Source organism: Myotis daubentonii, chromosome 4 (assembly GCF_963259705.1).
Source record: "Myotis daubentonii chromosome 4, mMyoDau2.1, whole genome shotgun sequence".
NCBI classification, from domain to species: domain Eukaryota; kingdom Metazoa; phylum Chordata; class Mammalia; order Chiroptera; family Vespertilionidae; genus Myotis; species Myotis daubentonii.
In genome coordinates, this window is record NC_081843.1 from 48,065,047 (window position 1) to 48,092,707 (window position 27,661).

Sequence of the window (27,661 nt, forward strand, 5' to 3'; positions counted from 1 at the left end):
TAAATATAATAGACAACTTATCATTTACTGATCTCAGAAAAGAACATAAATAGACATGTCATAAAAGAAAATGAAGTTTGTGAACAGACATGGAAAATGTTCTATATAACTAGGTATAAAGGTAATATAAATTAAAATTCAAAGATTGATTCCAGCGCTAGAAACAATACTATAAAATTGGAACTTTTGAAATATTTTATAATTCCTTTGAAAGTGAATTAAAGGTGTGTTAAGCTATCACACGTTTGTGATTCTGTTTTAAGGTTGGCATTTTTTTGTTAATGTGTTTATTGAAGTATAATTTATATACAAATAAAATCCACCCTTTTTAGTGTATAGTTCTATAACTTTTGACAGTCATATACTATAATTTAACTGTAATCAACCCCTCTTTCAATACGCACTCCCTGGCAATCATTGGTCTGTTATCTGTCCTTAGTTTTTAGGCACTAATTCTAATAGTGAAAATTCAGAAACAGTGTGTATGTCCATTAACAGGAAAGTGTTCATATAAATTAGATGTCCATTAACAGGGAAGTGTTTATGTAAATTATGACATGCCTCCTTATTTGAACTTTCACCATAAAGATATTAAGAATTATTAAGTAGTAACTGTGTAGTTCATGTAGTAACATAACATGAAAAAAATGACCAAGATGTAGGAGAAAAGCATGCAGTAGTTGTATATGTACTGATTACAACTTTATCAATGCATACTATGCAAAAGAGACTTGGAGACATGAAACAAAAATTATGGTTGCTTTAAAATTTGTTTTCTTTTAAGCCTCTGTTTTCTAAACTTCTAAGTAATGCTATAATTTAGAATTTTTTTTAGGGTTTCCAGGGCATGAAAGTCATGGTTTGATATACTTACGTTGTTAGAATATTAACTAGATGCCCTCAATTAAGAAGATCCCCTTCTTAAGATTTTACTTTTTAAACTTCTGTATCTTCAGAGGCTAAGTTTGAATCACTTTTTGTGATATAAAGTATTAAAAATGTAACAGGTTAATCTCAGGTTTAACAGTGTGCTAACTGCTATCTGGGATATAAAGGAAATATAGGATCTGTGTACTTTAGGAATATCGACAGTTTAGGTAAGAAAACCTATTTTTGAAGCAGTGACATTATACTATTAAGGTATTGCATAATATTATAATAGTAGATGCAATATGAATACCTACCAGTATGAGTTATACATTTATTTACCAGGCTTTCTGAACATGGCAAATTGATACGATATAACTGAGGAGACCTCTTTGAGCAGCTAAACTTCTTGGTGAAACTTGAAGGACAAGAAGTTAAAAAGATAATAGCATATTACAGGAAAAATTAAGAGCAGAGGTTTGGAGATGGGAGTGAGCAGACTGTTCCTGGTGTTGGGAGAGATACTTAGGATGGAGTGATGTGAAGCATAAGCAGAATATCTGCGTTATGGATGGCAGGTATTAATAATGTCTTTTTAAAAATATATATGTTTTATTGATTTTATAGAGGAAGGGAGAGGGAGAGAGAGATAGAAACATCAATGATGAGAATCATTGATTGGCTGCCTCCTGCACACCCCCTACTGGAGATCAAGCCCGCATCCCAGGCATGTGCCCTTGGCCGGAATCGTACCTGGGACCCTTCAGTCCACAGGCCAACACTCTATCCATTGAGCCAAACCAGCTAGGGCTGGTAATGTCTTTTGAATTAGGGCAGGTGTTGGCAAACTATGGCTCAGGGGTCAGATCTTGCTTACTCCCTTTTTTTGGATTGCCTGAAAGTTAAGAAATGGTTTTTATATTTTTTAATGGTTGGAGAAAAATCAGATGAAGAATAATAATATTTTTTATGTGAAAATTACAGGAAAATCGCACTTCAGTGTCCATAAGTAAAGTTTTGTTAGAAGAACACCATGTCCATTAATTTAACATACAGTAGTTCCCTCTTATCTGAAGTTTCACTTGCCATGGTTTCAGTTATCCAAGATTAACCACGGTCTAAGAATATTAAATGGAAAATTCCATAAGAAACAATTCATGAGTTTTAAATTACACACTATTCTGAGTAGTGGAATGAAATTTCTCACTGTCCCACCTGGAACGTGAATCATTTCTTTGTCAGACATGTTCACACTGTATATACTTCTCACTTGGTCACTTAGTAGACTTCGGTAAGCACATTGCAGTGCTTGTATTCAAGTGACCCTTATTTTACTTAAATGGCTCCAAAGTGCAAAAGTAGTTTAAACATTATCATAGGTATATATGAGTAGGAAAAAACAATATACTGTGTGGGGCAAAAGTAGGTTTACAGTTGTGAGGATGTATTATATTTATTATAGTTTATTGTATTATTTCTTAATTACTATATTATTTTTCATACGAACAACTGTCCTCAGTTTCAGGGATTCACTGAGGATCTTGGAATGTATCCTCTGTGGGTAAGGGGAACTACTGTATTGCCTATGGAGCCTTTTAGACTTATGGCCTACAAAGCCTAAAACACTGCTTAGCCCTTTACAAAAAAAACTTTGCCAACTCTGCCAAAACTTTGGGCTAGATTCACTGTGCAACATTCATAGTTGAGGTAATAAGAAATGAGGCTGGAGAGGTAGGGTAGGAAGATCTGTTTTTCAGTCTTTATTTTTTAAAAAAATACATTTTATTGATTTTTGTTTTACAGAGAAGAAGGGAGAGGGATAGAGAGTTAGAAACATCGATCAGCTGTCTCCTGCACACCTCCTACTGGGGATGTGCCCGCAACCAAGGTACATGCCCTTGACCGGAATCGAACCTGGGACCCTTCAGTCTGCAGGCCGACGCTCTATCCCAGGGATGGCGAACCTATGACACGTGTGTTAGAGGTGACACACGAACTCATTTTTTTGGTTGATTTTTTTTTTGTTAAATGCCATTTAAATATATAAAATAAATATCAAAAATATAAATCTTTGTTTTACTATGGTTGCAAATATCAAAAAATTTCTATATGTGACATGGCACCAGAGTTAAGTTAGGGTTTTTCAAAATGCTGACACCCCGAGCTTAAAAGGTTCGCCATCACTGCTCTATCCCCTGAGCCAAACCGGTTAGGGCTATTTTTTATTTTTATATTTAAAATAGATTTTACTGATTTTTTTACAGAGAGGAAAGGAGTGGGATAGAGAGTTAGAAACATTGATGAGAGAGAAACATGGTTCAGCTGCCTCCTGCACACCACCTACTGGGGATGTGCCTGCAACCAAGGTACATGCCCTTGACCAGAATTGAACCTGGGACCTTTCAGTCCTCAGGCCGACACTCTATCCACTGAACCAAAATGGTTAGGGCTGTTTTTTCGTCTTTACAGTCCATTTCCCATAGTATTATCTTATGTGTATTCCCACTAATCACAATTAAGCTTTACTTCATATACCATGACTTCCTCATAGATTTCTTCCTTATTGCCCTCCCACAGATGGTGCATTGAGAATCAATGCTGTAGAATTTCTAAAGCCATCTTAAAAAATTTTCAGCTATTTCCTTATAGGAATCATGAAAGCTTTAGAGTTGGAAAGTAATGTGATTGGTGAGAGTTTTATTATGCGGTTTGACTTATATTTGGTACTAGAGGCCCAGTATACGAAATTTGTGCACTGGTAGGGTCCCTAGCAGCCGCTGGCTGCCGGCTGGGTACTCCCTCCCTTCCCCTGGCTAGCCTTGCCCCCTGGTCAAACTCCTGGTCGAGGGGACAATTTGCATACCACTCTTTTGTTATATAGGATAACTTATTCATTGGAATCTAGCATTTAAAATATGACCAATCCTAAGAAACAAGTGGTATTCTGAAATGGTGACTGGGAAATGTAGGTTTATGTTTTACTGCTAATGTCTCTGTTTTCTATTTGGAGAGTAAGTTTCTCTTCTCTCCTTTGTGCAGTTATTAATATAACAAAGGGGCAATAGTTAAATAAAATTTAGGAAAATAAAAACATTCTGTGCTAGCATGTTGATACCTTTTTCTTCATTATTTCTGCTTTTTATTATTTGCTTTTACTTTCTCTGGTTTTAATCTATTGTTTTTCCCCTATAACTTCTTGAGATGGAAACTCAGGTAATCTTTTAAAAGCCTTCTTCTCTAATGTACATTTAATTTAAGCACAGTTTTAGCCATATTCTACAAGATAATGTGTTCATTATCATTCAGTGAAAAGTATTTTCTATTTTCCATTGGAATTTCTTCTTTGACCCGTAGGTTATTTATAAATTTGAAATATGTGGAGATTTTTCTAGTTTTTTGTTTTTTATATCTAACTTGTATTGTGAATTGAAAACATACTCAGTGATTTCAGTCTTTTGACATTTGTGTGAGACTCATTTTATGGTCCAGAATATATGATCAATATTTATATACACTCCATGTATCCTTGGGAAAAAATGGTATTTTATGGGTATTGAGTTCAGTGGTCATTTATATATGTCAGTTAAATCAAGTTTGTTAATTGTGTTCAGATCTCCTATATCCTTATTTGTTTTGGTCTTTTATTCTGAGAAAGGTGTGTTCAAATGTACTGTGATTGTGGATTAGTCTCATTTTCCTTGTAGTTCTGTTGATTTTTGCTTTCTATAATTCAAACCTATGTTTGTAGATGAAAACATTTAGAATTTTTATGTTATTTTGAATTTTATATCATTTACAAAATGTTTCTTCTTAAAGTTTACTTAGTCTGATCATTTAATATCAGATAGCTTTCTTATGATTAGTTTTTGCGTAGGAGCTATATATTTTTTCCATCTTTACACATCAACCTTTTTCTTTCCTTGTATTTAATGTGTGTCTTTTATAAGGAGCATGTAGTTCAGTTTTATGTGTTTATATTTTTAGTCTGACAGTTTCTGTCTTTTAATGGGAACTTGCAGTTTGTTTGCATGTAATGTAAGTACTAATATATTTGGGTTTTAATCTCCTAGCTACTTTTTGGTTTTTATTGCCCTACTTGTTTTATATTCTTTGCCTCTCCGTTTTTCCTTTGTTTGGATTATTTTTCATTTTATTTTTTTCTCTATATTAAGAGAATATGTAGTAATTACATGCATAACCATCATTATTTTAGTGGTTACCCTAGATAGTTCTACTTTGTCTTATCAAAGGCTAACATAAAATTTCAAATTTTACCTCTTTCAGAAATCTTAGAATACAGAGTGCGGCAAAAGTAGTTTTATAGTTGTTTATATGGAAAATAATGCAGTAATCCTATCTAATAAAAGAGAAAAATGGTAATTGGCATACGACGATACCCTTTTCATTGGCTAATCAGGGCTATATGCAAATTAACTGCCAACTAAGATTGGCAGTTAACTGCCAACAAGATGGCGGCTAATTTGCATATGTAGGCACAATGCAGGGAGGAGAAAGGGAAAGCAGGAAGAAGCCCCCTGCCACTGACAGTGATCGGAAACCCGGGGGGAGCTAAGAGCTGGGGGGCAGGGCAAAGGCGGCCCTGGGGCCGCCTCTGCCCTGCCCCCCAGCCATGATCGGAGAATCAGGCGCCTTTTCCGCCCTGGCCAGTGAGAGCAGGAAGTAGGGGTGGAGCCAGCGATGGGAGCTGGACACGGTCGAAGCTGGCAGTCCCGGGAGCTAGGGGTCCCTTGCCTGGGCCTAAAGCGAAGCCACGATCGCGGGGCCGCTGCAGCTGCGGGTCCCCGCTGCCCGGGCCGGATGCCTCAGCCAGAGGCGTTAGGCCTGGGCAGGGGTGGAGCCTGCAACCGCGGGGAGCTGGGGGTCCCCTGCCCAGGCCTGACACTTCTGCTGGAGGCCTCAGGCCTGGTCAAGGGGCCGATCCGGTGATTGGTGATCGGAGGGTGATGAGGGTCAACTCCTCTGGCAGAGGCATCAGGCCTGGGCGGGGGGCGGAGCCAGGGATTGGGGGGATATGATGGTCCCCTTGCCCAAGCCTGAAGCCTGGGTCAGAGGCGTCAGGCTTGGGCGGGGTGTGGAGCAAGCGATCAGAGGGAGATGGGGGTCCCCTGCCCAGGCATGATTCCTGGGCCAGAGGCCTCAGGCCTGGGCGGGGGCCAGAGCCAGTGATCGGGGGGAGATGGGGGTCCCCTGTCCAAGCCTGACACCTCTGGCGGAGGCGTCAGGCCTGGGCAAGGGGCCGATCAGGCGATCGGAGGGTGATGGGGGTCAACGCCTGAGGGCTCCCAGTATGTGAGAGGGGGCAGACTGGGCTGAGGGACACTCCCCCCCCCCACACCCAGTGCACGAATTTTGTGCACCAGGCCCCTAGTTAATAAATAATAATACAAGAATAAACTGTTTTGTGTAGTCACAACTATAAACCTACTTTTGCCCCACTGTAGTTTAACTCCAAATACCCTTCTCACTTTTCTGCTGTTGCTGTCGAGCATTTTATTTACATATGTATTTCAAGCCCTATAAGACATTATTTTTAAAGTCAATATTTATTTAGTATTTTTAGAAATTACCCTTTTTGTTGATGTTTATGACCACATCCCCAGGCTTTCATGTAGCTCATCTTCTTTTAGCCTAAAGGATGCTCTATAGTATTTAATCTGCTGGTAATAAGTAGTCTTTATTTTTTCTCTTGCTTTTCTTTCTCACCTGAAATGGTATATTATTTCATACTAGGGGCCTGATGCACGAAATTCATGCAAGAGTAGGCCTTCCTTTCCCTGGCTGCCGGCACTGGCTTCCCTCTGGTACCTGGGACCCAGGCTTCCCTCGCAGCCAGGCTTCATTCAGAAGGATGTCTGTCTAATTAGCATATTATGCTTTTATTATTATAGATCTATTCTTTTTTAAAAATCCTCACCCAAGTATATGTTTATTGATTTTAGAAAGAGGGAAGGAGAGGGAGAGAGAAAGAGAAACATCGATTAGTTGCCTCCTGTATGTGCCCGGACTGAAAATTGAACCCACAACCTTTTGGTGTTTAGGATGACACTCCAGCCAAACAAGCCATCCCATCAGGGCTAGTTCATATTTCTTTTTTATTTATTTTAATTTATTTTAAATTTTATTTTCTTGTTTAAAGTATTACAAATAGTAGTATATATGTCTCCTTTTTTTTCCCCATTGACCTTCCCCCGGCCTCCCCTACCCCCCGGCACATGCCCTTACCCCATCCCCCCAGTGTCTTGTGTCCATTGGTTATGCTTATATGCATGCCCAAAGTCCTTCGATTGATCTCTTACCCCCCCCCCCAACACTCCCCAGCCTTCCCGCTGCAATTTGACAGTCTGTTTGACGCTTCTCTGCTTCTGTATCTATCTTTTTGTTCATTAGGTTATAATGTTCTTTATTACACATAAATGAGTGAGATCATGTGGTATTTTTCTTTCACTGCCTGCTTTATTTCACTTAGCATAATGCTCTCCAGTTCCATCCATGCTGCTGAAAATGGTATGACTTCCTTCTTTTTTATAGCAGCGTAGTATTCCATTGTGTAGATGTACCATAGTTTTCTAATCCACTCATCTGCTGATGGGCATTTAGGCTGTTTCCAAATCTTAGCTATTGTAAATTGTGCTGCTATGAACATAGGGGTGCATATATCCTTTTTGATTGGTGTTTCTGTTTTCTTGAGATATATTCCTAGAAGTGGTATTACTGGGTCAAATGGCAGTTCCATTTTTAAATTTTTGAGGAAACGCCGTACTATTTTCCACAATAGCTGTACCAGTCTGCATTCCCACCAGCAGTGAAGGAGGGTTCCTTTTTCTCTGCATCTTCTCCAGCACTTGTCATTTGTTGATTTGTTGATGATAGCCATTCTGACAGGTGTGAGGTGGTACCTCATTGTTGTTTTGATTTGCATCCCTCAGATGATTAGTGACTTTGAGCATGTTTTCATGTGTCTCTTGGCTTTCTGAATGTCCTCTTTCGAAAAGTGTCTATTTAGGTCCTTTGCCCATTTTTTGATTGGATTGTTTATCTTCCTTTTGTTAAGTTGTATGAGTTCCCTGTAAATGTTGGAGATTAAACCCTTATTGGAGATAACATTGGCAAATATGTTTTCCCATGCAGTGGGCTTTCTTGTTGTTTTGTTGATGGTTTCTTTTGCTGTGCAAAAGATTTTTATTTTGATGTAGTCCCATTTGCTTATTTTCTCCTCAGTCTCTCTTGCCCTAGGATCTGTGTCTGTAAAGATATTGCTACGACATATGTCTGCAATTTTGCTGCCTATGGAGTCTTGTAGGGGTTTTATGGTTCCCGTCTTACATTCAAGTCCTTTAGCCATTTTGAGTTTGTTTTTGTGTATGGTGATCTAGTTTCATTTTTTTGCATGTATCTGACCAAATTTCCCAGCACCATTTATTAAAGAGGCTGTTTTGACTCCATTGTATGCTCTTGCCTCCTTTGTCAAATATTAATTGAGTATAATGGCTTGGGTCAATTTCTGGATCCTCTATTCTGTTCCATTGGTCTATATGTCTGTTCTTGTGCCAGTACCAGGCAGTTTTGAGAACCGTGGTTTGGTAATAGAGTTTGATGTCTGATATTGTGATCCTTCCAACTTTGTTCTTCTTTCTCAGGACAGCTGTGGCTATTCAGGGTCTTTTTTTATTCCAGATGAATTTTTGGAGAGTTTGTTTTAGATCTTTGAAATATGCCGTTGGTATTTTAATAGGTATTGCATTGAATCTATAGATTGCTTTAGGTAGTATGGACATTTTAATGATGTTGATTCTACCAATCCATGAACATGGGATGTTCTTCCATTTGTTTATGTCTTCCTCTGTCTCTTTTTTCAATGTCCTGTAGTTTTCTGAGTACAGGTCTTTTACATCCTTGGTTAAGTTTATTCCTAGGTATCTTAATTTTTTTGGTGCAATGGTAAATGGGATTGTTTTTTTCATTTCTCTTTCTGAGAGTTCATTATTGGTGTATAAAAAATGCCATAGATTTCTGGTCTGGGCTTTAATTTTGTATACCGCTACATTGCCAAATTCATTTATTAGATCTAGTAGTTTTTTGATGGCGTCTTTGGGTTTTTCTATGTATAATATCATGTCATCTGCAAATAAGGATAGTTTTACTTCTTTTCCAATTTGGATGCCTTTTATTTCTTCTTCTTGTCTGATCGCTATGGCTAGTACTTCTAGTACTATGTCAAATAGGAGTGGTGAAAGTTGGCATCCTTGTCTTGTTCCTGTTCTTAGGGGAAATGGTGTTAGTTTTTGCCCATTGAGTATGATGTTGGCTGTAGGTTTGTCATATATGGCTTTATTATGTTGAGGTATGATCCCTCTATTCCCACTTTGCTGAGAGTTTTTATCAAGAAAGGGTGTTGGATTTTGTCAAATGCTTTTTCTGTATCAATTGATATGATTATGTGATTTTTGTCTCTCAGTTTATGTGATGTATCACATTTATTGATTTGCGGATATTGTATCATCCTTGCATCCCTGGAATAAATCCCACTTGTCATGGTGTATGATCTTTCTAATGTATTGCTGAATCCAATTTGTTAGAATTTTGTTGAGGATTTTAGCATCTATGTACATCAAGGATATTTGAGGTTCTCTTTTTTTTTGGTGTCTTTATCTGGTTTTGGGATTAGGGTAATGCTGGCTTCATAGAAAGAGCTTGGCAGTGTGCCTTCCTCTTGAATTTTTTGGAATAGTCTGAGGAGGATAGGTTTTAGTTCTTCTTTGAATGCTTGGGTAGAACTCCCCTATAAAGCCATCCGGACCAGGGCTTTTGTTTGCTGGAAGATTTTTGATCGTTATTTCAATGCCTTCGGTAGTTATTGGCCTATTCAGGTTTTTCGATTCTTCTTGGTTGAGTTTTGGGAGCTTGTATTTTTCTAAGAATATGTCCATTTCGTTGAGGTCAGTGGTTCTCAACCTTCCTAATGCCGCGGCCCTTTAATACAGTTCCTCATGTTGTGGTGACCCCCAATTTCATTGTCACAAATTGAACATAATTAAAACATAGTGATTAATCACAAAAACAATATGTAATTATATGTGTTTCTGATGGTCTTAGGTGACCCCTGTGAAAGGGTCGTTTGACCCCCAAAGGAGTTGTGACCCACAGGTTGAGAACCGCTGGTCTAGGTTGTCCTTTCTGTTGGAATAGAGTTGTTCATAGTATTTTTTCATAATGTTTGTATTTCTGTTGGATCGGTTGTTCTTTCACCTCTTTCATTTCTTTTTTTTTAATTTTTATTTTTAATTTTTATTGCTTAAAGTATTACAAAGGGTATTACATATGTCTCCTTTTTTACCCTGCCCTCATCTCTTTCATTTCTGATTTTGTTTATTTGAGTCCTCTCTGTTTGCTTCTTGATGAGCCTGGCTAGAGGTTTATCAATCTTGTTTATCCTTTCAAAGAACCTGCTCTTGGTTTTGTTGATCTTTTGTATTGTGTTTTTGGTCTCTATTTCATTTATCTCCATTCTGATCTTTATTATTTCCTTCCTTCCGTTTACGCTAGGCGTTTCTTGTTGCTCTCTCTCTAACTCTTTGAGTTGTAGGGTTAGGTAATTTATTACCATTGTTTCTTGTGTTTTCTGGTAGGCTTGTAGAGCTAAGAACTTCATTCTCAAGACTGCTTTCACTGTGTCCCATAGATTTTGGATTGTTGTTCATTGCCATGATGCTTTTTATTTTTTCTTTGATCTCTCTGGTAACCCAGTCATTGTTTAATAGCATGATATTTAGTCTCTAGGTTTTTGATTTTTTTGTTTTTATTGTAGTTGATTTCTAGTTTTATACCATTGTGGTCTGAGAAGATGCTTGGTATGATTTCTATCTTCTTGAATTTGAAGAGACTTTGCCTGTGATCCAATATATAGTCTGTCTTTGAAAATGACCCATGAGCATTTGAGAAGAATGTATATTCTGTGGCTTTGGGGTGAGATGTTCTGAAGATGTCAATTAATTCCATCTGATATAGTGAGTCATTTAGGATTGATGTTTCTTTGCTGAGTTTTTGTTTAGAGGATTTGTCCAATGGTGATAGTGGGGTATTAAAGTCCCCTACTATGACTGTATTGCTGTCAATCACTCCCTTGATATCCTCCAGAAGTTTTTTTTTTTATGTATTTGGGTGCTCCTATATTGGGTGCATATATGTTTACCAGAGTTATTTCTTCTTGTTGGATTGCTGGTTAGTATTATGAAGTGGCCTTCCTTATCTCTTGTTATATCCTTCACTTTGAGATCTGATTTGTCAGATATAAGTATTGTTACCCCAGCTTTTTTTTTTCATTTCCATTTGCCTGAAAAACCTTTTTCCATCCTTCACCATCAGTCTGTGTGAGTCCTTTTTTCTAGGTGGGTTTCCTGTAGACAGCAGATATGTGGGTCATGTTTTCTTATCTACTCAGCTACCCTGTATCTTTTGATTGGGGCATTTAATCCACTCACATTTAAATTTGTTATTGATAGGTACTTGTTTGTCGCCATTTTTGTTCTTTACGCCTGTGTTCCTTCTTCACTTCCTATTTCTTCTTTTTACAGCAGACCCTTTAGCATTTTTTTGCATTGCTGGTTTGGTGGTAATAAACTCCCTTAGTCCTATTTTGTCTCTGAAGCTCCTGATTTCCCCCTCAATTTTGATTGATAACCTTGCCGGGTACAGTATTCTTGGATTCAGACCCTTCCTTTGCATGACTTTGTATATTTCATTCCATTCCTTTCTGGCCTAATGTGTTTCTGTTGAGAAATCAGTCGCCACTCTGATGGGGGATCCTTTGTAGGTAACTTTCTGTCTCTCTCTGGCCGCTTTTAAGATTCTTACTTTGTCATTGGTGTTTGCCAATTTAATTATAATGTGCCTTGGCTTCAGTCTTTTGGGGTTCATTTTGTTTGGGACTCTGAGCTTCTTGGATTTGTGTGAGTTTTTTCTTCCCTATATCAGGAAAGTTTTCTGTCATTATTTCTTCAAACAGGTTTTCTATTCCTTGCTCAGTTTCCTCTCCTTTTGGCACCCCTACTATGCGGATGTTGGTTTGTTTCATGTTGTCCCAAAGTTCCCTTAGGCTCTCCTCCTGTTTTTTAAGTTTTTTTTCTAGATGATGCTCTGCTTGGGTATTTTTTCCTACCTTGTCTTCTAACTCACTGATGCGGTCCTCTGCTTCTTCTAGTCTACCATTGATGCTTTCTATTGAGTTTGTTATAGCAGCAATGCCATTTTTCATTTCTTCTTGGTTCTTCCTCATTTCCGCTTGGTTTCTACACATATTGTTGAGTTTGTCTTCCGTTCTTTTCAGTGACCTTATGACTTATTTCTCTGAATTCTTTCTCTGACATATTGCTTGCCTCCATTTCATTTACTTCCTTTTCTGGTGATGCCTCCTTTTCTTTCATATGTGGGTAGTTTCTTTGTCTCCCCATGATCTCTCTTTTCTGCGTTGGTTTAAAGGCACAAAATACAACACAACAAGGCATAACGCACAAGGCACTGAACACAAATGTATTCACGATACTAGTAAACCCAAATAAAGATGACCACTAAAGAAAAAAGAATTAGGGGATAAGAAAGAAAGAACGAAAAAAAGGAGTGCAAAAATGATATTGAGAAAAGGGAAAAAAAAAGTAGGAGGGAAAAGAAAGAGAGTAAAAAAAGAAGTGGGGAAAAACTATTTATATGAGGAGAGTTCTCCAATAGAACAACCACTAATCCCAAAAAATGCAAACAACAAAAGCCCAGAGATGAATGAAACTACAAACAACAACTTATAACAAGCGAGGAGAGGAAAAACAGAAGAAAAAATAAACAAAAACAAAAAAAAGAGAAAGTCTCACAAACAAGCACTAAAAACCCCCAATCTAATCAACAATCAAACAAACAACAATAGGACAGAGAGAAAGAAAGCAAATCAAAACAAAATAAAACACAAAAACCTATAACAAAAAAACAAACCCACAAAACAAAACAAGAATGATAACAAGAACAGCAAAAACAAACAAACAAAAAGAGGGAAGAGAAAAAAGAAAAAAAAATTGGGTAGTAAAGAAAGAGGAGAGAGAGGTGTGTATGGACTTAGAGCAGGGGATCGGAAATTAGATATATAAGTAGGATGAATTTTTAACGGGGATAAAAGAAGGAATAGGTAAAATTTAAAGCAGGAATAGGGTAAGAGAAACAGAACAACAAAATGGGAAAAATGAGGTAGAGCATGTGGGCATAAAGGTAAAGTTGAAAGGAAAAATGAAAATAGAATGTAGAACACTAATCCCAAAATAAAATAAAGAGAAAATAAAATACTTTTTTAAAAAATAAAAGTAAAATAGTAGTAGTAATAATACTGATTAAAAATAAAAATATAATAATTAAAAAGGTAAAAATCAAGTGAGAAAAAAGAAAAAAATTAGTTTCTTAGGTAAAAGATGAAAAAATAAAAATGTGCAGTAGTGAAAGTCATTTACTTCCTCTACTGTTCTGTTTGTCATGCCTGTTTCCTGTAGGTAGTCAGGACAGTATTGAAGTTCCCTGTGTTCCACTGCTCCTCTGTATTGTAATCCACAGTCCTGATTTTCAAGCAGGCAGTATTTCTTTGTTAGATTCCTTTATTTGTATTTACACAAGGGTCAATTTGCGATTCCACCCCTGGGTGGCAGTGTTTCTGAATTGACCTCTGGGGCTATAAGTCCTCTCTAGCCAGTATTTAGCTTTTGTTTTCCCTGTCACGCTTCATACTGGTTTGGGAGAATGGACTGCCCCAGAGCTGATTCTTCCCACTCTGATCCCCAGGTTCCACAGAAACAACTTTCCCCTGTAGTCTCTTAGAGTGTCCCCAATTGGGTGATCCTATGTACTGGGTTTAGTAATCAAAAGCAAGGATTTAAACAGAAAAAAAGAGCCAGAGTAAGTGCACGAACTTGCAACTTTTACCCTTGGCACTGCATGCTTTATTCCCTGGCACTAAGCAGCCGTCACACTGGTAAAAATTTCAGGCTGCCTTTTTCCGCCCAGTCCAGCTATGGGTTGATTTTTACAGTTCACTTCTGCCAGCAGCCCTGAGGATCCCCTTCCACATTCGTGGATCATGCTAGCCCCAACGGCTGCAGATTTTGTGGGGTGCAGACTTCCTGAACCTCTAGATCCCATTCGCGCATTTCTCTCTCGGGCCTGGATCGCAGACCTCACCTTTCCCTAGGCGAAATCTGACCTTTCGGTGAGAAGGTGCAGAGCTCATCCAAGTCTGCGTATTCACACTGCTAGAGATCCAGTGTTCCTGGGTTCACAGCTGGTTGCTGGGTGTTGTGGTTGTAGAGACCCGGGCTGTATAGACTTCTGATAACAGCCACTCTCCCCTTCAAGATGGCATGGTCTCTGCAGCAGAGCTGGGCGCTCCAGGAGAAATTTCAGCAGCAGTGGAGGCTGCCCTGTCAGGGGAGCCCGGTCCGGCAGTCCCCAACAGTCCCTTGGAGTATAGCTGTCCCTCACCCACAAATATACACTCCCCGTACATCCACACACTCTCTTTTTGTTCTCCCTCTCACACTATCTTGCAGTCTGCCTTCCCGTCGGCAGCCATCTTCCTATCTAGTTCATATTTTTGATATGGGTATAGAATTCTAAGTTGGCAGTTATTTTTCTTTATTGCTTTTAAGATATTCTGTTGATTCCTGGCTTCTGTTTTTCCTGATGAAAACTTTCCTGTCAGTTTAACTGTTGCTCTTTTGCAAGTCATTTCCACCTATTCTCTGATTTTAAGATTCTTCTCTTTGTCGTTTGTTTTCAGCTTTTGCACTAGTGTGCTTCAGAGTGATTTTTAAAAAGATATATATCTTATTGATTTTAGACAGGAGGGAGAGGGAGAAAGAGATAGAAACATCAATGATGAGAGAGAATCATTGACTGGCTGCCTCCTGCACACCCCCTACTGGGGATCGAGCCCACAATCCAGGCATGTGCCCTTGGTGGGAATTGAACCTGGGACCCTTCAGTCCTCAGGCCGACGCTCTATCCATTGAGCCAAACCAGCTAGGGCCAGAGTGATTTTTTAAAAAATGTATCTTGGTGTTTTTAAAACTTATTAAATTTATACTTTAATCTCTGATCAGCTTCAGAAAATTTTCAGACTTTAACTTTTTAGGTATTGCTTTGGGCCAGTTTTCCTTCACTAGAATTCTGGTTTTATGTATGTAACTCTTCCAACAACATTCCCTCTTTCTCTTATAGTCTCCTGCTTTGCCATCCCTTCACCTCCATGCTTCTTTTATTTTCTCGTTCACTAGTTCTCTGTTAGCAGTATGTAGGCTGCTTTTAAAGCCACCCACTGAGTTTTTCAGTTCTAGAATGCACATTTGGTTTTTTCTTTTGTAGTTTCCAATTTCCTGTCTCATTCTCAAAATTGTTTTTTAATTTTTTTGAATATGCTAAGCATAGTTATTCTTTTTAAAATCTGTGTTTGATAAGTGTATTATCTTGATCTTCTGTTGGACTTTTCTGTTAGCTCTTAGTTCTCTTGGTTTGTCTGTTATGGTTCCTTTTTTTTCCTTCTGTTCATTATTTTTGATTGGAAACTAAAAATGTTATGTTGAAGAATCCTATATAAAAAAAGCCTAATATGCTAAGTGTCTGGTTGTCCTGTGGGCCGTTCAACCAATCAAAGTGTAATGCTAATGATATGCTAAGGCCGCTCAACCGCTCGCTATGACATGCACTGACCACCAGGGGCAGACACTCAGACTGGTAGGTTAGCCTGCTGCTGGAATCCAGCCAATCAGGACTGAGCGAGATGGGCCGGACACGCCCTGGAGCCCTCCCGCGGTCCCTCCTGGGCTGGCCAACCTCCTGGGTCTCTCCCCACTCTGATTGTGCACCGGTGGGGTCCGTCAACCTGGCCTGCACCCTCTTGCAATCCGGGACCCCTTGGGGGATGTTGGAGAGCCAGTTTCGGCTCAATCCCACAGGCCAGGCCGAGGGACCCCGCTGGTACACAAATTCGTGCACCGGGCCTCTTGTATAAAAAATAATTTGAGCCTTAGTATGATAATATCTTCTTCTAAATAGTATTTTGTTTGCTTTTTGGTTTTTTATTATGTATATGAGCAGTCCTGGATTACTTTAATATTGAGATGATTAAAATTGGATTGTAGTTCCTATGATGTTTGCAATTCACCTTAACTTCTATAGTATAGACCTTCAGAGCTATAACCCAAAGTGTAGGGGGATTTTGAAATTCCCTTCTTTTTCTTTTAATGTTTTAATTGATTTTAGAGAGAGGGAGAGAGATTTAGAAACATCACTGATGAGAGAGAATCATTGATCAGCTGCCTCCTGCATGCCCCCCACTGGGGATCGAGCCCACAACCCAGACATGTGCCCTGATTGGGAATTGAACCATGATCTCCTGGTCATAGTTCGATGTTCAACCACTGAGCCACACTAGCCAGGCTCAAAGTTCCCTTTTCAGTGGGCTCTGGACTCCAACTTCTTCTCTAGCTCTGTATGGTTGTCAAAAGCTCTACTCAGTTTTTCACTTGTCTCTCCAGAATTGGTAGCAGCCGTTGAGGGAAGCTTCCCTAAATTGTAGGCTTTACTTTTCTTATTTTCTTTACTTTCCTGGATGTTGTTCCCTTGTTAGCGCTTACATGAAGTCAAATAGATTTTTAAAAATACATTTTTTCAGTTTTTTTAGTTCTTAGTGGGAAGGTGATCATATTACCTCTGCCAATTCTAAATGTGAAACTCTTCCTTATTCTTTTTTTTTAAACTAACATTTTTTTTTTATATATATGGGGCATTCAAAATATGTATATTCTGTATTTTCCCAATACATCAACTCAAACAAAACTGGCTTTTGCTGTATAATTATTCTTGATTTTGTTAGTGAATAGAGAATGCCATCTAAGTCTTCTCTTTTATGGGGCAGGCAGAAGTATAATTGTGAGTACACAAAATACAGAGTTTATTCTTGTATTATTATTAATTATTGTATTTGCATACAAACACCTGCAAACCTACTTTTGACCACCCCTGAATTTATATTTCGTTTACATTTTCATTTCTTAGAGAAAAATAAGAATATTAGGAATTCCTAATTCAAGAGTTTAAAAAATATACTTTGTGTAGTAGTTACGTTTAAGTGAAATTATTTTCAGCAAATTAACATCAGTAGTTTGAAGTTCTGTACTCTTTCAGCGCTTGGTTACCATACATACTGCTAAACATTCTATCAGACACCATTCCATTGTAGACCACTGAAATCCTCGATCAGAATAAACATATCCAAATAATTAGTCCCTGCAGATACTATTGAAGACTAAACTTGTGGACAGATAAAGTCCTAGTCTATTATTATCTTTACTGTTTGGGAATTTTAGTTATAGGTTTAAACCATTTTCTTAGTATACATGCTTTGTCCAGGGTCCCCAGGGCCACCCCAATGTTTGGAGGTGAGTTAGCATATAATTGTACTCACAGCTAAGACTTAGTACAGTGATGTAATAAGGAGATGCAGATAGATCATAATGAGAAAGGCACAGGTGGGGTCTAGAGAAATCTGTAGGTAGGGTTTTTATGCTCTCTTCTTCTCATGAGAGGTCACAAAGGTTACAATCTTCCCCTAACAACACAAATGCATGTGTGCAATGTTTCTGCCTAGGAAATCTCATTAGAGACTCAGAGCCCAAGATTTTTATTAGGTGCTGCTGGTCATGTAGGCACCCTTTCCTGAGCACATATCCAAAATTATAAACTCTCAGAAGGAATGCAGGTGTTCAGCATAAACTGCATACGGTGAGCCACCTTTATCATTTAGGAAAAGTTTTATGTATGTCTTGGAACTGTTTCCCAGATGGTTGTCAGATTTCAGCCAATGGCTTTGCAGGCAGGCCTTTCTTAGGATAGCTGTCTTCAGCCGACTGTGTTATAAGCTTTTCTGTACACATGCCTAAAATGACTAATTGTTGAAATTTTCTGTAAACATTGTATGTAAATATCAAAGGCCTCTGTAATAATTCTTGTTTTGATAATTAGTAAAATGTTTATTATTAAACTTATGTAGCTAAAACAGTTGGGTGGTTATAATGTCTTAATATGTTTTATACATGTTTTTACTAATGTGCCAGTGCCTGTTGTCAGTTTTAATCCATATGTGGGAAGAACAAGACAGTGTTAGGACATTTAGTACATCTAAAAAGACTGTTTAAAAATTAAATTATAGTGGGAAATAATATATTATGAAAAGACACTTCAGATGTCTCCTTTTAAAGTTCATATTGAACCACCCACATATTTTTCAGATTTCAGTGGACTTGTTTTTCTATGGGAGCTTTTTGAGGAAAGTACTTTGCTATTAAGAATTTTGATTAAACAGTTCTTTTGACAACCAGAAATAATTTCTGACTACTATTAGAATCAAATTGGAGAACCTTAGCTATTATGGACTAGATTTCTTATTTCCAAATATGAAAGCTGACCCAGGAAATTAAGTGACTATCAGCAAAACTGTGAATAGCTGGTTATTTTCATTTCATTAGGTTTTAGTTATAGATATGCACTTAGAAACATTATTTAAAAATATCAAGAGGCCATGAATTAATTTTGAATTTCATTCTTGGATATCTTTTCATGCATAATTTGGTCATTTCATTTATTCAACAAATTTAACAAGTATTTTTTTAATCCTAGTTGTGTGTCAGACACTAGTTTTAGATGCTCGGTATCAGTTTATTTATTTGTAATCAAATTAAAATCTGTCCCATTAAGGGTAGGTTGGAGCTGCCTGTTATTCTGTAGGTTCTTAAGTATATGCATTTATTACACTGGATCCTGGTCCCTCAAGATATTTTATCTCTTTTTTTTCCTCCCCTTAAGGTAATACTGCATTGCATGATTGTGCAGAATCTGGAAGTTTGGACATCATGAAGATGCTTCTAATGTATTGTGCCAAGATGGAAAAGGATGGTTATGGAATGACTCCCCTTCTCTCAGCAAGTGTGACTGGTCACACAAATATTGTGGATTTTCTGACTCACCATGCACAGACTAGCAAAACAGAGCGGATCAATGCTTTAGAGCTTCTGGGAGCTACATTTGTAGACAAAAAAAGAGATCTACTTGGGGCTTTAAAATACTGGAAAAAGGCAATGAACATGAGGTACAGTGATAGGACTAATATAATTAGCAAACCAGTACCTCAGACACTAATAATGGCTTATGATTATGCCAAGGAGGTAAACAGTTCAGAAGAGCTAGAAGGTCTTATTGCTGATCCTGATGAGATGAGAATGCAGGCACTATTAATTAGAGAACGTATTCTTGGTCCTTCTCATCCTGATACCTCTTACTATATTAGGTATAGAGGTGCTGTCTATGCAGACTCTGGAAATTTCAAACGATGCATCAACCTATGGAAGTATGCTTTGGATATGCAACAGAACAATTTGGACCCGTTAAGCCCAATGACCGCCAGCAGCTTATTATCTTTTGCAGAACTGTTTTCTTTTATGTTACAGGATAGGGCTAAAGGCCTGCTGGGTACCACTGTTACATTTGATGATCTTATGGGCATATTGTGCAAAAGTGTCCTTGAAATAGAGCGAGCTATCAAACAGACTCAGTGTCCAGCTGACCCCTTACAGTTAAATAAGGCTCTTTCCATCATTTTGCACTTAATTTGCTTGTTAGAAAAAGTTCCTTGTACTCTAGAACAGGACTACTTCAAAAAGCAGACTATATACAGATTTCTTAAGCTGCATCCAAGGGGAAAGAATAACTTCAGCCCTCTTCATCTGGCTGTGGACAAGAATACTACATGTGTAGGGCGGTATCCTGTTTGCAAATTTCCATCTCTGCAAGTTACTGCCATACTGATAGAATGTGGTGCTGATGTGAACGTCAGAGACTCCGATGACAACAGTCCCCTACATATTGCTGCTCTGAACAACCATCCAGACATCATGAATCTCCTTATCAAATCAGGTGCACATTTTGATGCCACAAACTTGCACAAACAAACTGCTAGTGACTTGTTGGACGAGAAAGAAATAGCTAAAAATTTGATCCAGCCCATAAATCATACCACATTGCAGTGTCTTGCTGCTCGTGTCATAGTGAATCATAGAATATATTATAAGGGGCATATCCCAGAAAAGCTAGAGACCTTTGTTTCACTTCACAGATGATAATTTGACTGTATTTTAGCACTGTTAAAGCACGAATTATTAACAGTTGTTTCATAAATGAGCACTGTTGTGATAACACCAGCATTCATTTAGCTTGATATCATCGTGCTCTCATTGGCTAAAACATTATAAGCATCAAATTTACAGGATTGGTTTCCCAGTATTTACTATAAATATACCATATAATATATTGTTTGTGAATTATTGAAAAATGTAATGTCATAATTCAAATTTCTAAAATTGTCTGCCAAAGGCTTATTCATTCTAGTTTTGTTTGCTGTTTGGTGTTTGGGACAGAGTTAACCATTCTTCAGTGGTATCTTTATACCCTTCTGGTTTGTGAATTTTATACAATTGAAGGTCTTTCTTTTCTGCTTTTTTCCAAGCTTCTACCATTTTCACTTTATATTTTTTCTAACCATTTCTACTTATCATTTCCCCATCCTCTTATGGACCCATAAACTTTATGTACAAACTTTATGGACTCGTTACCATATGCAGTTACCATAAGTGCTTTATCTTCTCTACGCACCGGCTTAAACTTGACTGTTGTATATTAGCATATTTTCTATGCAGCAGTTGATCAACTTCAACTCAAAACACTGTTGAGTTTGTTACAAAGTTCATTTTATGAAAGTACTCTTGTAGCATGGCAATTTCTACAGCTATTGGTTAGCTACCTGAGCTCAAGCTTTTTTTTTCTTCCACATCTGAGATTTCTTTCTCTAATCCACTGAAGTTATTATGTGCTAAATTTGGGAAACAAATCTAACTCATTAACCCAGTTGAAATTTAGGTCTGTCATCTTAATATATCATGCAGTAAAAGGAGGAATCTTTTAAAAGTGACCCACCTTTCATGCTGTGCCAGCATTGTCCTGCTTGTGCTGATGAAGTGATTAGGTATAGAGAAGCTTAAATTTAAACTCAAATTTATCACACAGCTTAATGAGTCACATTGAAATATTCAGTAATTGAACTGCAAATCATTTTTAGTTACAAAAAGAGCTAAAGCATGTCAATGGCATGATGCTTGCCAAGCCAAATCTAGACATCTAGGATAATTAAGATATTTTAGTATGCAATTGACTGCCATTGTATCAAAGGTCAGTAACAATGTTCTTTCTTTCTTCAAGCTTAAGTATACCTTTAAAGATAACTTGCATGAATTATTTTGGTCTCAATTATTTGTCACCATAGTTAAACACAAAAGGTTGCAGTGCTTTTCCCTTACTGAAAGTTAGTTTTTCTTGACTTTTTTTTCCCCCCTCAGTGTTTTTTAAACAGCTTTACTAATGCCACAGAAAGGGCTCTTTTAACTTAAGATAAATGAAACATACTAAAAAGATTCAGGTAATTATTATTCAGCACTTTATTGTTTTTCAGAATAAAATTTATGATGGCATATTTGCCCTGCAAATGTCTTACTTAATGAAATTGTTATAAATAAAAACTCCTTATTGGTTTGAGAAAAACTCGGTTTACCTGTGAGTTTAGTGAGCTGGATCACTGGGATTTTTCTGTCATTTTATTCTGAGGGTTGATGTACTAGTATTTAAGGAGTCATCATTGCAAACAGTCACATTAGGTTTATTTCATCTTTACTCAGTAAAATGCTTTTAATGAAGAATAGTAAATAAAACAGCATTAGACTTTGTGGTTAAATAATTGAGGTTTAATTTTTAAAAAGATATCCTTATTTTACTAGGTTGTAAATTTAATTTCACCATTAAAAGAGGTGAATTGGATTTAAATGGTTCCTCTCTAATCTTTTGATGAAGAGATTTTAATATCTTACCATGGGCAAATTCGATGAAATATTTGAACTGCCACATATATTAAGAATAATTTGTGATTTAGACAAGTATTCTAGAAATATCAGACATCAATATTTTAAATAATTGACTCAACTGTGATACAAGAATTATATATGCCTGAGCTATTTTTTTTTTTTTTTAAAGAAACTGTTGCCAGTAGAATAAATCTACACTAGTTGATCGCATTAATTTTTGGGTAAAAGGTGAGCAATTGGATTTTTAAGTGATTTAATATTTCCTCCTTTTTTGGGAGTGGGTAGAAGGGCCTACATGCTCTTATAGTAAGGCACATCTCATACTGTTGTACAGGTGAACTTGAATTGTACAACCCTAGTATAAATTAAGGATTTCTTCACTTAGCATTTTTCCACCACTAACTTTAGATAACTTAGAACTGTTCATCAATCTTGATAACTTCAAATGCCTTATTTCACTTAAAATGCAATTCTACTCTGTTTGCCATTTCCCCAAATGTCATTAGGAGTGCTTGAAAAATCAGTTAGTTTAATAGCTAAAAATTGTCCATGATTTTTAGAGGAGGTTGGTAATGTGACCTGAGACACTGTTTAGGCCTTTGTCAGAAAGTATTCTCAAAATTGTTGTGAGACTGAATAAGATAAAAATTTTGTGGTTTTTTTTTTAAAACCACAAATGAATAATTTAATACTTAATGAGCTAATTGTCATTTGAGTCCATCTAAACTACATTGTAGCATGGTGATATTGGCTGGAGTTAATATGTAAGTTTTTATTACATTTCTATAAAAATGCCCTGTTAAGGCCTGCTGAATTTTAGATGTTCCACTAGTGATCATTTCTGTAAAAGAAATGGTCACTCTACTCAGATTTGATACTAGTCCACTTTATAAAGACAAGTGGATTATAGATTTAAAAGATCGTCATTTTCTTATCCATAAATATGACAGGCACAGAAACCCAAATCAGCAACAGATAATTTGGTGCCCAGTATGATTTTGAAGTTAAGTAATTGCTCACTTGTAAAAGTGACTACCTAATGTATAATATTTTAGAGACCCCCCATCTACTGTGACTTGGGAAAATTGTTAGGCTATATTTGAAAAATTAGTTCTTTAAAATCATATTGCCCAGCAGAAACCTAGGTTGAATTTTACAGGTATAATAATCCTTGTAAATTAATTTCTCAGCATTGTGGGGGCTGAATGAGAGAATAATCATTCTTGTGCACTCTAACAGCATTATTGCTTGGAACTTTAACCATTTTAGAGTTAGATACTAAGGAAACTAAAATTAATTGGTCATCATCTCCCCCCCTTCCCGTTATATGTCATTAAACAACTAGTTTCTCTCCCTTTTGTCCATTCCCATTGTGTATTTTTCAGAAGAAGTACTGTATTCAGGTGCCAGCCAATTTGTCACACAATGGAAAATGATATGCCACAACATTCATTGTAAGGTCTAATAAAATTAAATTTGCACCAAATACAAGTGTATTTTTATTAACTCTTAATACTTGATTGATGTTATTATAATGCTTTTTGATAGCAGACTCTTGCTTCAAAAAACAATTTATGGTTAGAACTTAAGACAGCATTTATTATTAATATTTCTATGTAAAAAAGATGACTTAGGTACAGGTTTGTGTGGTTTTTTTTTTTGTTTGTTTGTTTTGTTTTGTTTTGTTTTTTTCTTCAGTGAAGACCATAGAAACTAAAGATGGGAAGACTTGTTGTCAAATGCATGGGAGAGGGATTGCTTTTAACTCTTTGTTTTTAAACTGCTTTGGTATTAGGTATCAGAAGCATGTCATAAATATATTACTATGAAGGTAAGTTTTAGAAATTTATTTCCATCACTTTTAAATCATAAAACCTAAGTGCTCATTGTCTTTTCCTTATATGTAATCTTCCTAATACAAAAAGATTTAATAGGTCTAGAAAATGCACTGGCTGTAATTTGTACTCTCTCATGCATAGACAAAATATTCAATAGAATAGGCTTTCCCCTTTTGAATCATTAACCTGCCACATCCATAACAACTACATGCTTTGCCATCCTTTTGACAGGACCCTTTTAAACCATAGTTTTCTATACCCTTGGTTCTGTGGTTGTCCCTGAACACCACCACCAATATTTAAAAGAAAATTGAAATTTATAGGGAAAGGATGTTATATTTTTAAGGATTTGAACAAAAGTCTTATGTCCTCAAGATACTCCTTTTAAAATATTTTTTTAATCCTTTCTCCCATCTCTGTACTATCAGCAGGTTCTTTCTTGAATAACTTGGGGTTATGGGAATTGTGAAATAATTGGTTCCTTGGTGCTATGCTACCTTACATTTTGTTTATTGTAAAGACTTTTAAATAAGATCTCTAGTAAAATGAACTCAACTTTATATAATTATCTCAGATGTATAATTTTCCTAATATTTGATATAAAAATTAAACTATGGTTCTCTGCCTTAAAAAATTGAAAATTTATACTTACAAAAGGAATACATTTAAAACATTCACATTAAAGAGGGATTTAAAGAGTAGTAGTTAAACTAAAACAATTTAGGTGCTTATTAACCACTGTATACTTTGCTGTAAATCAAGAAGTGAAGTGGTTTAAATTATTTGACATTATTGCCAAAAATAAAAATGGAAAAAAAGATTCAGTCTATTCTAGAAAAAATATTTCTAAAACTTTCCAGTAAACAATCTCTTGTAAAATGAGATCTACTTTAAAGACATATTTGAGCCTTATTTATTTCCTTTTTTCCTTTTCTGAAAGACCAAATATAACTTTGGCTGGTTTACATAATAGTTAACCAGTATTAATTGATCCTAGCATTGGTACTTACAATTGAATATCTTTGTACGTTATAAAACTTTATTTGTGGTAATATTTAGTCCTAGAATTTAGCAGCCACCTTGATTTCTTAAGACAAAATATTTAATCTACTCATTACAAGGGCTCAACTGGAGACATTTAAAAAACCAGAAAACGAAAATGACACTGCAGCTTCATACAACGTCCTACACAGCAATCAAAGAAGAGACCATCAGGAGAAAAAACAGCAGCTCTTGGAGGGAGACCTGCTCTGAGTAGTTTCCTTGCAGGTTCTCAAAGGTTGTGGGTGTTTCCAGAACTTAGCAGCATGTGTGTTCAAAGGGCTATTGGTGTTGGGTTCTGAGCAGGCCCTGCATGGAGAGCAGGATGGGCTGACCATTTGTCCTCCAGGATGTCCAGGCAGAAGTGACAGGTGTCCACGTGGTAGTGGTGAGTGGGCTGTGATGGCACTGTGACAGTAGGTAGGCTCTCTAACTGTAGCCATTGGTGAACTCCCTGGAGAGGCTTCAGATCTTTACTGACTGTTCTGGCTGCTCTGTGGATTGTCCGCGCATTTGAAAAGGACCAAGTCAGGGAAGGCAGAAATTCTCTTGTCGCCAGAGAATTATCATGAGGAGTATCAGCTCCTGCTGGAGCCTCTTGCCCAGGAACCCACTCTCCCCCTCCCCCCACCCCCAGCCCCTCACATACCTCTTCCTGGGCCCCACTCCTTTACAGGTATCTGGGTCTGGATTCTGGGTCACTATACCCACCTCGATTCTTTAATAGTAAAAGTAATGCTAGTTGAGTATTCAGTCAATAATATTGAATTCCTGCAGGACCAGGCACTGTCAAATGATAATTACTAAGACTTTGGAAAATAAGCAAAAAGAAAACCACCAATCTCATCTCCCAGGTATACACAGTTAATCCTTAGGTATATTTTATGTATGTGTTAAATTCTTTCAGGACAAATTGTTAAAGTAGTGGATGGTAGCTAAATTTTGGGAAATTCTGAAAATAGAATTAGGTCAAGGATGAATTTGAATGTGTGTGACTTGTTTATAATGGAGTTTTAAAGGAAAATTGGAGATAGTCCTCATGCACTTTCAAGGTAATCTTAAACAAATATATGTACCAAGTAGCAAAATAAGTCCACATTCTTTGTTAGTAGGTAACAATTCCTTGCTAATCTGGTGTAGTTGATGTTAGGATACCTTCTATTCATCTAAATGTAACTTTTTAAAGAAATTGGAATCTTTAGTTACACATAAAGAGCTTATACATTTAAACCTTTCTGATTTTTCTATAATCTTAAAAATAAACGTGTTTATAGTGCTTAGTTTTCTAACACTGACTTACTTTTGAACAAGTCTTGATTTGTGTGAATTATGAAAATTACTTGTTATTTTACAGATGAATTACATAAATTAGTAAGATTTATAGAATATTTTTATTTCTTGAATACTTTAATACTTTTTAAAAGTTTGGAGTAATTTCAGTTGTACAGAAAAGTTGCAAAGGTAGTTAAAGAGAGTTCCTATATATCCTTTCTCTGGCTTCCCCAACTGTTAACATATTACATGGTACCTGCTTATCAAAATTAATTTATGAAAACTAAGACGTTAACATTGGTACAATGCAATTAACCAAACTATAAACTTTATTTATATTTCACAGTTTTTCTAATAATCTACTAATGTCCTTTTTCTGTTCCTGGACCCAGTCTAAGACACTACAGTGTATGTTGTAGTCATCATATCTCCTTAGTCTGTAACAGTTTCTCAATCTCTCCTTGTTTTCCTAGACATTGACATTTTGGAAGACTACTGGTCAGATATTTTCTAGAATATCTGTCCATTAGAATCTATCTGATAATTTTTTATGATTTTACTAGGATTGTCATTTTCTAGGGAAGAATATCACAAAGGTGAAGTGCCTTTCTCATTACATCACATCAGTGGGTACATGATACCAGTATGACTTATCACTGATATTTACCTTGATCACTTGGTTAAGATGGTATCTGCCAGGTTCTTTCTATATTTGACCATTACTTACTAGTACACTCTAATTCTTATTTTTAAGAAAACAATTTCTTACCTTTCATTTGGGTACTCATTTTTCTCTCATTTACTTTGAGATTTTTCTCTGTCTTCAGCATTTTACTGTTTCTTTGTGGTTTGATTGATTTATTCATCCTCTGGTGACTCAGCATGAGTCTAGTCTGTGGACTCATGCCTTTCTTTAATCCTGGAAAATTATCGCCCATTATATCTGTCTATCAGCTCTTCCTCGTTCTCTTTATTCTTTCCTTCTGGAACTTTTATCATACATATTGTTAGATTTTTCCAATCTCTTCTTTGTCTCTGAACTTTTCTCATATCTTTCTCTATACTAGATTCTGTAATTTTCTTAAAACTTTCTTCCGTTCACTAATTCTATTATCTCTAATCTGTTAATACATCTATGAAAATTTAAAATTTCAATGCCTATGTTTTTATTTTTAGAAGTTCTATTCAAGTTTTCTTGCTGATTTTTCAATTTCTCTCTCACCTCCTTAAACATTCCTACTTTATGCTCCCCTGTAGTTATACTATGAATCCTCTTATTTATAGTGCTTTTTTTTTTTTCCATGATGAAGCCTTTCCTCCTGGAGGCTGTAATTTTATTTTTGTTGCTATCCTCAACAGGTGCTATTTCTTCAAGTGGAAGACCTCTGTGTCCAGGACTTTGGGAATAAATATCTCTCCAGACCAAACAGGCCCCTGGGGTTTCAGCATTTATATAAAATGTTCAGCTTGGGCATCCTATATGAAGAGAGTGAAGTAAATTTGGATTCTGTGCAACAAGTGCAGGCTTAAAGTTCTACTTTCTCATTGGAGCATATTGTTTTTAATCCACTTTGTATTAATGGATAGACAACCAAGGCTCCTAGCTGTTTCACTGGACTAGAAAGATAAGGTGGTCTT

The 27,661-nt window shown here is 36.7% G+C and overlaps 1 protein-coding gene and 1 pseudogene across 2 annotated transcripts in view; one reads left to right on the forward strand and one right to left on the reverse strand.

Moving 5' to 3' along the window:
• Positions 1-22,034, forward strand: part of FEM1C (fem-1 homolog C) — a 34,843-nt gene extending 12,809 nt beyond the window's left edge. For both annotated transcript variants that reach the window (XM_059693830.1, XM_059693831.1), the window contains exon 3: positions 18,772-22,034. In XM_059693830.1, coding sequence (XP_059549813.1) covers positions 18,772-20,081 — 1,310 coding nt within the window. In that variant the 3' untranslated portion in view covers positions 20,082-22,034. The remainder of the gene's footprint in view (positions 1-18,771) is intronic.
• A 2,861-nt stretch (positions 22,035-24,895) lies between these two features.
• Positions 24,896-25,311, reverse strand: LOC132232493 (ubiquitin-conjugating enzyme E2 C-like; annotated as a pseudogene).
• Between the last annotated feature and the right edge of the window lie 2,350 nt (positions 25,312-27,661).